The following is an 11434-nucleotide window of genomic DNA, read 5'->3' on the forward strand; positions in this document are numbered from 1 at the left end:
AAAAACCTCTGAGACACTTTGATCCGCTCCCATACCCTTTACCTCTGATTCTGAAAAAGTTGATAAGGGATAAGAAAATCAGGCTACCTGAAATTAGGCCAGTACCTAACCCGTTACCCCCATATTGGAGAGCAGACCAGTATTGTGAATACCACAGAAATTCGGGTCACCTCACTGAAAGATGTCTGGCCTTAAAGCATGCGCTCCAGACTATGTTAGAGAACGGAAAGCTTGAGGTGGAAAGGCCCAATGTAACTCGGAATCCCCTTCCCAATCATCGTGCAATTCCTCCTCCTGCGACGAATGCCATTTTTGTCGAGGAGCCAGTTCTTGATCCATCCATTCTCATTTGTGCAATCACTCCTGATGAACCTTATATTCTAAGATTTGATCCTGAAGAGATCGAGGAGATGGAAAGAGAAAGGTCTTATGCCCTCTGGAGGGGGAGCACCAGCTTGGCAGAGGCGTCCTCTCCATATGTCCTTCGATGTGAAGATGTCGAGGCGGAAAAGGAAACGCCTTATGTTCTAAGGATGGGTGATTTTGAAGAAGAGGAGGTAATTGAAACTCCGTATGTTCTGAGAATGGATGCAGATGATTTGCTTCTGTTAGAAGATCAGTGTGACGAGCTTCGTCATGTTACCAGGGGTGGCCGTGTGTTCAAGCCCGCGGAATTGAGAGCAGAAAACCCTGCAGAAGCAGTAAGAGCAGCTGAGAATCAGGGGCAGAGTAGGCCGAGTGCAGATGAGGAAGAAGATAATCTGTTGAAGCAGCTGAAGAAGACCCAAGCAAACGTTTCCATTTGGGGCCTACTTATGTCTTCGTCTAAGCACAGGAAGGTTGTACTCAAGGAGTTGAATGCTGCTCAGGTGTCAACTGAGATCACTCCCGATGAGTTAGTAAGCCTAGTCGCGGTAACTAGGACTTCCAAGGTAATATCTTTCACGGACGATGATTTACCTCCTGAAGGGAGTGACCATGCCCGTTCACTCAAAATTACTGTGATCTGCAACAAGAAAAGGGTACCCGAAGTGCTAGTCGACAATGGGTCCGCTCTGAATATTTGTCCTCTAAGTACTGCAGCAACTTTGGGCTTCGGGCCCGGGGATTTCATTCCTTCTGAGCAGGGTATATTAGCGTATGATGGCACCCGGCGAGATGTCATCGGAACCCTGGCCACTGAAATCCAGATTGGAGGAGAAGACTTCGACATCGAATTTCAAGTATTGGACATTAAGGCTTCTTTCTTGCTGTTATTGGGTCGACCTTGGCTACATAAGGTCGGAGTTATCCCTTCTACCCTTCATCAAAAGTTGAAGTTTGTTCATAACGGCAGGGTAGTGACTGTAAAGGGTGACCCAGACTTAGAGATTGGGCAGATTTCACAAGAGCTAGTAGTTGGGAAGGAAGCCGATGTCAGCTTGACAGGTTTTTCACTGGAGGTGTCGGTCATATCCATGAAAGAAGCCATGGGCGAGGAAGTTTTCTTCTTGACTAGCACCAACTCGAATGTAGTCAGGATGATCCGTAAACAAGGTTATATTCCGGGCGCAGGGCTGGGCAAATATCATCAAGGCCCTACTGAGTGGCCTGTGATCAGAACTTTCAATGGTCTCTTTGGCCTGGGATATGAGCCGACCGAGCAGGAGGTCAAGGAAATGAAAAGATACATGCTGAAATGGGCCGAGTGCCGCCGCCGGGGACTAGAATTGCCTATGGGATCAATCAGTCTGGTCAGAAACGGCATTTTCAGAAAAGAGGGGGCAGATTTTCCATTTTGCGGGTTTGCTGAGCCATGGACCGATGATGTGACAGGGCAGAGGCTTCCGGGTTTCGAAATATTCTTTAACCTGGAGTTATCAGAAGCGCCAATGAGTGTTCGGATTACTGAGGAAGCATCGGAAACTGATTGGGCCGATGTTTTAGAGCCGAGCTGTCTGAATGTCATGTTTCAGATTGAATATCCAGTGGTTGGCGGTGAGACCGAAGCGTCAGAGGTGGCAGTGATAGGCAGAGATGCATTCATTCTGAACCCCGCAGAGTTAATCACCCCAGCCGAGGGACCCTTGACCAACTGGACCTCCCAGGTTTTACCTCGAGTAGTCTTTCAGTATAGTCCCGTTTCCTCAAAAGAGTCAGTAGTCTCTAAGTATACGTCTACTTCCCAGTCTGATATTGAGTTTGTTTATTCTAACGATTCTTTTGATGCAGGTACCGTAGAAGTTGGATCTGGATCCGGAGTCGGTGACAAGTCTCTTTCTAATAAGGTCGAGTCCAAGAGTACTTTAGATGATGAGTTTATTTCTTCAACTGCACATATGCCAGCGTTGGTTGAGTTCAATGTTGAGTTGTCTGTTGAGTCTTTGAATACATCGTTAAAGTCCAATGCAATGCCTGCTGTGGGCTATTCCATTCTTGATGTAACCAATTCTATGAATGAAATGAAAGACTCTTTTACATACATTCCTGTTTCTGTTTCTCCTGTTTCCATTTCAAGTACTGAATCTGCTCTTAAAACTGATAATATTAATAATGATAATCAAGATTCCTTCTCTGATGAGGATGCCGACGAAACTCCCCTTGAAATCAAACATATGATTCAACAAGAGGAGAGTCGCCGAGCAAGACCGCTCGAAGAGGAAATTGAAACTGTAAATATTGGTGACGAAACCTTAATTCGGGAAATACGAATTGGCAAAACTTTATCTCCCGAAGAGCGTGAGGAATTAATCACTTTACTTAAGGAGTTCAAGGAGGTTTTTGCTTGGTCTTATGATGACATGCCGGGATTGAGCGAAGACATTGTCCAGCATCGATTGCCTCTAATCCCTGGCGCAAAGCCAAAGAAGCAAAAACTTCGAAAACTTAAAACAGAATGGGAGTTAAAAGTTCATGATGAAGTTAAAAAGCTATTGGAAGTAAAATTCATTCAAGTTGTTGAATATCCAGAATGGCTAGCGAATATAGTGCCGGTGCCCAAAAAGGACGGAAAGGTCAGGATGTGTGTGGACTTCAGGGACCTCAACAAAGCAAGCCCGAAGGACGATTTTCCGCTTCCGAACATTGATCTTCTGGTGGACAATACCGCTGGTCATGCTCTGTTATCTTTTATGGATGGGTTTTCAGGATATAATCAGATTAAGATGGCTCCAGAAGATATGATCAAGACAGCGTTTACTACTCAGTGGGGAACTTACTGTTACAGAGTAATGCCTTTTGGGTTGAAGAATGCAGGTGCTACTTATCAGAGAGCTGCAACTACTCTTCTTCATGATATGATCCACAAAGAAGTCGAGGTCTATGTAGATGATATGATCGTCAAGGGAAAGACTCGACCAGAGCATACTGTCGCTTTAAGAAAATTCTTTGAAAGAATCAGAAAGTATCAGCTTCGTCTAAACCCCAGCAAGTGTGTATTCGGGGTTACTTCAGGAAAGCTACTTGGATTCATGGTGAGTGAAAGGGGAATCGAAGTAGATCCTCAGAAAATCAAAGCGATTCAGGAGATGGAACCGCCGAGGACCGAAAAGCAGATCCGAGGTTTTCTCGGGAAAGTTCAGTATCTGAGACGGTTTATAGCTCACCTGACCATGACCTGTGAGCCTATTTTCAAGCTTCTGAAGAAGAATTCATCGAAGAAATGGACCGAAGAGTGCCAGGTGGCTTTTGAAAAGATTAAGCAGTGTTTATCCTTACCTCCTGTTTTATCCCCAGTCATCCTGGGTCAGCCATTATTGTTGTATTTGTCCATCACAGATACGGCGATGGGTTGTATGCTTGCTCAGCAAGATTCAGGGTCAAAGAAGGAAAGGCCAGTATACTACATCAGCAAGAAGATGCTAGAATACGAAGTGAAATATACAATCTTGGAGAAGACCTGTCTAGCATTAGTTTGGGCAACTCAGAGGCTCCGGCATTACTTGTTATCAAGTAAAGTACTTCTGCTTTCACGAATGGATCCGTTGAAGTATCTGTTTGAGAAGCCTGCTCTTACTGGAAGAACCGCAAGGTGGCTGTTATTGTTATCTGAGTTCGACATTACTTATGACACTCAGAAGTCTGTTAAAGGGCGGGTCATTGCAGAACAGTTAGCTGATTCCCCTGTGGAAGAGAATGCATTCCTAAAGGTTGAATTTCCCGATGAAGAGATTATGGATGTTGAAGAAGATACTCCAAATACCAGATGGACAATGTATTTTGATGGTGCAGTCAATAACCAAGGTCAGGGAATAGGAGCAGTACTCGTATCACCTCAGAAGGAGTATATTCCTATATCTATCAAGTTGCAGTTTGAGTGCACCAACAACATGGCCGAGTATGAAGCTTGTATTGCCGGACTGGAGGCAGCCTTAGCTTTGCAGATTCAAGACATTGATGTGTTTGGAGATTCCATTTTGATCATTTGCCAGACTAATGGAAAATGGAAGACTCGGGAAGATAAATTGATCCCGTATAACGCATATCTCGAATCTTTGGTCCAGAAGTTCAGGAGCATTACGTTCACTCACTTGTACAGAACAAAGAATCATTTTGCTGATGCTTTGGCTACACTGGCTTCTATGTTAGACATTTCAGCAACAATGGAGGTCCAGCCACTTACAGTGCGACTGCAATGGGAACCAGCACATGTGAACGTTATCGAAATAGCAGCCAGGTGCCCAGATGGAAAGCCCTGGTATACAGACATCGGGAATCTCATATCTGGTGAAGGGCATCCACCTGAGGCTTCTGGAAAAGAGCGAAGAACCCTTCAGAAATTAGCTGCCAATTTTGTTATTTGTGGTGATCAGTTATATCGCAGATCCTTTGACGGAATCCAGCTTTTGTGTGTTGATGAAGACAAAGCAGTTGAGCTTATCGAGCAGACCCATGAGGGAGTTTGTGGACCTCATATGAATGGGAAAATGTTGTCAAGAAAGATTTTGAGACTTGGATTCTATTGGCCCACAATGGAAGCAGACTGCTTCGCATTTGTGAAGAAATGCCATAAGTGTCAAGTCTATGCAAATCTTATTCATGTACCTCCTTCGGAGTTGCACTCTATGACTTCTCCATGGCCGTTTTCAGTATGGGGAATTGACATAATTGGGAAGGTTCATCCGAAGTCTTCGAGCGGGCATGAATACATTCTGGTCGCAATTGATTACTTTACGAAATGGATTGAAGCCGCTTCGTATGCTTCTATTACTTCGAATACAGTTGCAAAGTTCATCCGTGCCAACATTATTTGCAGATATGGAGTACCTCATGAGTTAATCTCAGATAATGGTTCTCACTTCAAGAAGGAAGTAGCGCACTTGTGTGTAGAGTTTAAAATAAAGCATCACAAGTCGTCTCCTTATAGGCCGCAGACGAATGGAGCCGTTGAAGCAGCAAACAAGAACATCAAGGTAATCATCGGCAAGATGACAGAAACTTACAAAGACTGGTCAAACAAGCTTCCTTATGCTTTGTGGGCTTACAGGACGTCGATCAGATCTTCTACAGGTGTCACTCCGTATTCTTTAGTGTATGGAATGGAAGCAGTTTTGCCTGTTGAACTGAGAATCCCATCCCTAAGAGTGATGATAGAGGCAAGCTTGCCGGAATCTGAATGGGCGAAGGCCAGGCATCAGGAACTGCAGATAATAGATGAGAAGAGGCAACGAGCTCTATATCATATCCAGGGGTATCAAAGGCGGATTGAAAGGGCGTTCAATAAGAAGGTTCGTGTCCGAGATTTGAAACCAGGGGATCTTGTCTTGAAGTCCTATAGGGCACCGGTATTTGATCCAAGAGGGAAGTTTCGTCCAAATTGGTCTGGTCCTTATATTGTCGATGAAGTCCTGCCAGGAAAAGCCGTAAGACTCCTCAATGAAAATGGAGAAAAATTAACAGAACCTACAAACCTGGATCAGTTAAAGAAATATTACGCCTAAAACACTGGAAGGCCATCTTTGGACGACTTGAGCCTGTTAAGCCAATAGCCCAGATTTCAAAAATGAAAACCCCTTTTTGCTAAACTCCTTTGAGCCAAAAGCAAAATCTCTTTATCAAACTTAAACCAGGGGCATCTTTTATGACTCTCGTCATAAAAGATATTAACCTCGAACTACGCGGGACCTGATTCCCATTTTCTTTGGGGATACGTAGGCAGTCTGGAGGATCCAGATTCGGTCTAATTGCTCACAACTTACCAAATGTTATCCTGTTTGAACCCGAGCCTACCTAAAAGTCCTTCTGGTGTTATTGGCCCAGGTTTGTAAAAAAAAAAGATAAAAGAAAAATGATGGAGTCTTGGACCCGCTAGACTGAAAACCCGCAAGGGCAGTCTAGGCAAAAGTTAGGGCCATTCACCCGCTAAGTTGAAAACCCGAAAGGGCGGCTTAGGCAAAAATCAGGGTGCTGAGCCTGCTGGATGGAAAAGCTGCAAGGGCAGACAGTCCAGGCAAAAATTAAGGCGTGCGGTCCGCTGAATCGAAACCCTAAAAAGGGCAATTCAGTATGGCAGTGATTTCACAAAGGACCAAGCTTTTGAAAGCCGATTGTGCTTCCGTTTTTGGCATTACTTCATAGTCTGAATAAGCACCAGCATAATCTCTTTCGATACTTCTTCAAGTTAAAATGGTTAAAACTAAGTAATCCAAAGGAGGTAATAACCATGACTGAAATACCGAAAAGATGAATGAAACACTTTTAGATGCAGTATTCAAAAGATCCTCAGAGCGGTAGACTGTTACCACCTTAAACATTTATCAAATTAAGAAGCAGATTCAGTCTCTTTTAGAGTCTATGTTGTGCATTTGTCAAAGCTTTCGTCTGTCATTTGTCAAAGTCTCGTTTATCGTGTGTCAAAAATCTTTCATTGTCAGGTCAAAGCCAGGAAAGGTCAAGTTTAGCCTTTACTTCTCTTGAGGCTGGGGTGATAAACTTTACAAGCAAGAAGTTGCATCTCCTGCGGACAGAGCCTAACAGAACAGAGTTCAGAAGGGACAACTTTTCAAGTTTATTTGGAGTGTTATCGCGAAAGTGCAGAAGGAAGAATGCTTTGAGCAGAACCCGTTTTCTTGTATTTGCAAAAGCTTTGTAACCTCAAGCATTTCTTTGAAATGAAAGCCTTTAGTTGAACCCTTGCGTTTGGCTCTCTTTCGAATCTTGTAATGGAAATAAAATCATACTAGGGGCATCTTTTATGACTTGGTTTCCCAAGTCATAAAAGACGTCGAACAAAACTTTAGGGTTGAGATGGCTATTCTTGTCAAATAAAGATAAGAGAAGCTCGGACATCCCCTTTCGAGCTGGGCTCCTTGATCAGTTTTTTTTTTTTTTTTTTTTTTTTTTTTTTCAGAAAAAATCCAATCCATTGAGTTTTGCATTTTTTCAAAATACAGGCAGAATTTTGGTTTATTTGTTTAAAGGGGCCAATGCCCGCGAGATTTTATCAAGTGCCTTTGGGTTATATCCTGTGGTAAAGGTTATGATTTCCAGATCTATTCCAGCTGTGCTATGTTTTAACTATCTTTCCTCCTCTCTGACCTCTAGGAGGTCATGTTAGGAGCGACCTGACCGTCATTTTCAGAATAAAAAGCTTGAGATATCATCCCTCCTATCCAGTATTGAAAGTTTGAGTCTTCTCAAACATTCTTTACTCGTTTTGAAATCCGGTATTGAAAATTTGAGTCTTCTCAAACATTCTTTACCCGTTTTGAAATCCGGTATCGAAAATTTGAGTCTTCTCAAATATTCTCTACCCGTCTTGTAATCCGGTATTGAAAGTTTGAGTCTTCTCAAACATTCTTTACCCGTTTGAAATTCGGTATTCTCTACCCGTCTTGTAATCCGGTATTGAAAGTTTGAGTCTTCTCAAACATTCTTTACCCGTTTGAAATCCGGTATTGAAAATTTGAGTCTTCTCAAATATTCTCTACCCGTCTTGTAATCCGGTATTGAAAGTTTGAGTCTTCTCAAACATTCTTTACCCGTTTTGAAATCCGGTATTGAAAATTTGAGTCTTCTTAAATATTCTCTACCCGTCTTGTAATCCGGTATTGAAAGTTTGAGTCTTCTCAAACATTCTTTACCCGTTTTGAAATCCGGTATTGAAAATTTGAGTCTTCTCAAATATTCTCTACCCGTCTTGTAATCCGGTATTGAAAGTTTGAGTCTTCTCAAACATTCTTTACCCGTTTTGAAATCCGGTATTGAAAATTTGAGTCTTCTCAAATATTCTCTACGCGTCTTGTAATCCGGTATCGAAAGTTTGAGTCTTCTCAAACATTCTTTACCCGTTTTGAAATCCGGTATTGAAACTTTGAGTCTTCTCAAACAATTCTTTACCCGTTTTGAATGATCTGGCTCTCGATTCCAGGATAAAAACTCGATATATCTCCTTGGCTCCTAGCTTTGCTAAGTTATAGCCATTGTTTCTTCCTTCGACCTCTAACTTTGTTATGTCAGGTGTTTTCTGGCTATCGACTCCAGGATAAAAACTCGATGTATCTCTTTCGTCCTAGCTTTGCTATGTTATAGACTTTGTTTCTTCCTTCGACCTCTAACTTTGTTATGTCAGGTGTTTTCTGGCTGTCGATTCCAGGATAAAAACTCGGTGGTAAAATGAAAACTCTTTGAGTGATTGGAATGATTTGTTTGTTTGTTTGGATGGTGCTCTTTGAGCAATTGTTATGTTTACTTTGGCTTAGCCTGATAAAAAAGAAATAGTGTGTGTGTTTGTATTTTTATAATCGTTCCTTCATCTTTGTTAAATAGTTTAGATAGTTGAGTCATGAGTATTAGAGAGAGACTATCTCATTGAGATGTCATGTTTGCCGAGTTAAGAGTCAATGAGAGGCCATTGCCTTATTTGCTTCTAAATTTTGATTTTTGTTGTCATGTATTTTACTGTTTTGCTTTTGCAAATATCGTTCTTAGAACCAAAAAAAAAAACAAAAAAAAAAAAAAAAAAACAAAAAAATTGGCTTGCTTTGTTTTCGGGTCGATCAAAATGCGTTGTCTGTTCAGCTTTGCCATTCGCGTGTTACACACGCTCTGCCAAAGAGGGGCATCTGTAGACACCCCATTTTGATCGGACCCAAGTTCGCTATGCTTGGGCAAAACCCCATCCAATCATCTCCGCCATGTTTCGCATTTTTTTCCGTTAAGTGTTGAGAGAGATTATTCATAAGAATCCGAGCAAAAGAGAATTTGGATCCGTTTGGTGGGCCCGCCTTGAGCATTTGTTTAGATTTGGATCAAACAGGGGGGCCCGCATATTGTTTTAGTGAAAAATGAGTTTTGAACTACTTCGATCCAACGCCTAAAGATGACCATCAAGAGAACGGTCAAAATCTCAGAGAAGTCGTTTTAACAACCAATTTTGTTACGATCATCAAGTTGAGTTATTCAGATAAGCCTACAGAAATGATTTAGAGGGGCGCAGCCAATCTACATTATGTTGCATCAAATGAACCAGTTCAGACCATTCTATCGAAATAATTTGGGTCCACATCTATTCCATGTTGAGGCCCACCAAACGATCCGAACCATTCTTGAAAATGATTTTTGAAGTTGTGGATCGTCAAATTGATGGTTGAAATTATTCTAATTAGAATTAATTTTGTGGCACAACTAATTTGCAATATGGATCATCCAAATGGATGGTTTAGATCATCCAATGGGAGAGACTCAGGGGGCCCACATTATGAGTGATCCAAGCCTATCACTTGATAGCCAATTATTTGAATGCTTCAGATCATCCCATAGAAGAGATTTTCGAGGGTGCAACCAACTTACATTTCAGCCCATCAATTGTACAGATCAGATCAGCCCATTGAAATAATTTAGGAGGACACAACCTGCCTAGGTTGGGACCCATCAATTGGATGGTCTGGATCGTCATAGAGGAATGATTTAAGGGGGCGCAATCCATATAGGCAATGGCATATTGCTTGGACGGTCTAGATCATATGGCAAATGATTTAAGAGAAGAAAAGGGTTGCTTGTACAAACACTTCATGGAGGGGTATTTTATTAATTAAAGCTAAATATAAAAAAAAAAATTTGAAAGAGGGCACACGGTTTTGAACATGGGAATGGGTGTGGTGTTGTTTAAAATAGCAATTTAAAAAAAAAAAGGAAAAAAAGAAAGAAAAGGGAAGCATGTTGTGATTGAAAAGGTAGCATTTTTTCTTTTCCCTTGCATGGAGCCACATGGTTTTGAACATGGGAATGGGTGTGGTGTTGTTTAAAATAGCAATTTAAAAAAAAAGAAAAGAAAGAAAAGAGAAGCATGGTGATTGGAAAGGTAGTATTTTTCTTCTTCCCTTGCATGGAGCCATACGGTTTTCAATTTGAGAAATAGTATAATGATGAGTGCATGCTTAAAATATCAATTTTAAAATGATTGCATCACATTTGCTAAAATAAAAAATTGCTTTGCAAAATGTGGATGGCATCTTCTATACACTATTTAGGGAACAACTAATATTTTATGGAAAGAGCCTTTGATTCTTAATTGAACCTACCCTTAATTGAAGGATGGAGGAGAGGGATAGAAGACAAAAGGAGAGAACTCATTCTCGTAGGGAGAAGGAGATAAAAAAAAACAAAGGAATTCCCACTCCCTCCTACCTTAGAAAAATTTGATCCCCTTCCCACTTGCATATGGCCTAACTGGGCTCCCTTCCACTCCTTAGCATAGCCCGAAACCCACTATCTCAACCGATATCCATTAAACCCTCTACCACCATCTCTTCCACCTTCATCTCTAACACCAAAACCCTCTTCTTCTACTTTATTCCATAACAGCCACCTGAGCTACCCTCTAATTTGGAAATCTGCCCCAACCCATAACCGTGCCTCTTCTTCTTCTACTTCCGACTCCTACCTCCGGTCCTCCACCATTTTGTCATCACTAGGGGGCTGATTGAATCCGGCAAAAAATTCACAACCCGATCTAACTCCGGCGAGACTCCGTGCATCTGGTAATCTCTATTCACAGCGACTACTTCATCGTTTAGTCTGCTGCACATATTGGGGTATGTAGGGTACTTGTGCATGAGTTATTCTCATATGTATGGACTGTTTATAACAGATTTCTGCTGCATGTACTGGTTTGTAGGGTACTTGTGCATTATTTGTTCTCATACGTGTGAACTGTGTATAGCAGATCTATAGGGAGGACTAGTTGTTTGCACATCATTTCAGCTCCTATTTCTGTGTATAAAAATCAGTTTATTCACTTCATTTCAGCCCCACTGTTTTAGCACAATTCTGTCCATGGTTCCCCTCCCGAATCAGTCCCAGTTCTTTCACAACCCGGTCCATGTTGCTGCCCCAGGTTTGCACCCTATTGCTACCTCCGTTTCAGCACAGATTCACCTCTATTTCAGCCCCATTGCTGCCCTTGTTTTAGCATAAATGCTGTCCATACTGCTGCTCCCTGTTTCAGCACAGTTTT

At 41.9% G+C, this 11434-nt stretch overlaps 1 protein-coding gene across 1 annotated transcript; it reads left to right on the forward strand.

The window, feature by feature from the left end:
• Positions 1–212: 212 nt before the first annotated feature.
• On the forward strand, positions 213–11095 carry LOC143855747 (uncharacterized). The gene is made up of 3 exons (XM_077365820.1): positions 213–4288; positions 4517–4877; positions 11069–11095. Exons 1-3 carry the CDS (start codon positions 213–215, stop codon positions 11093–11095), a joined length of 4464 nt encoding a protein of 1487 aa, XP_077221935.1.
• Positions 11096–11434: the final 339 nt, after the last annotated feature.

The sequence above is a fragment of the Tasmannia lanceolata genome, unplaced genomic scaffold (genome assembly GCF_043159265.1).
Source record: "Tasmannia lanceolata isolate RefF3 unplaced genomic scaffold, GAP_Taslan_0.1 ptg000023l, whole genome shotgun sequence".
Taxonomy (NCBI): domain Eukaryota; kingdom Viridiplantae; phylum Streptophyta; class Magnoliopsida; order Canellales; family Winteraceae; genus Tasmannia; species Tasmannia lanceolata.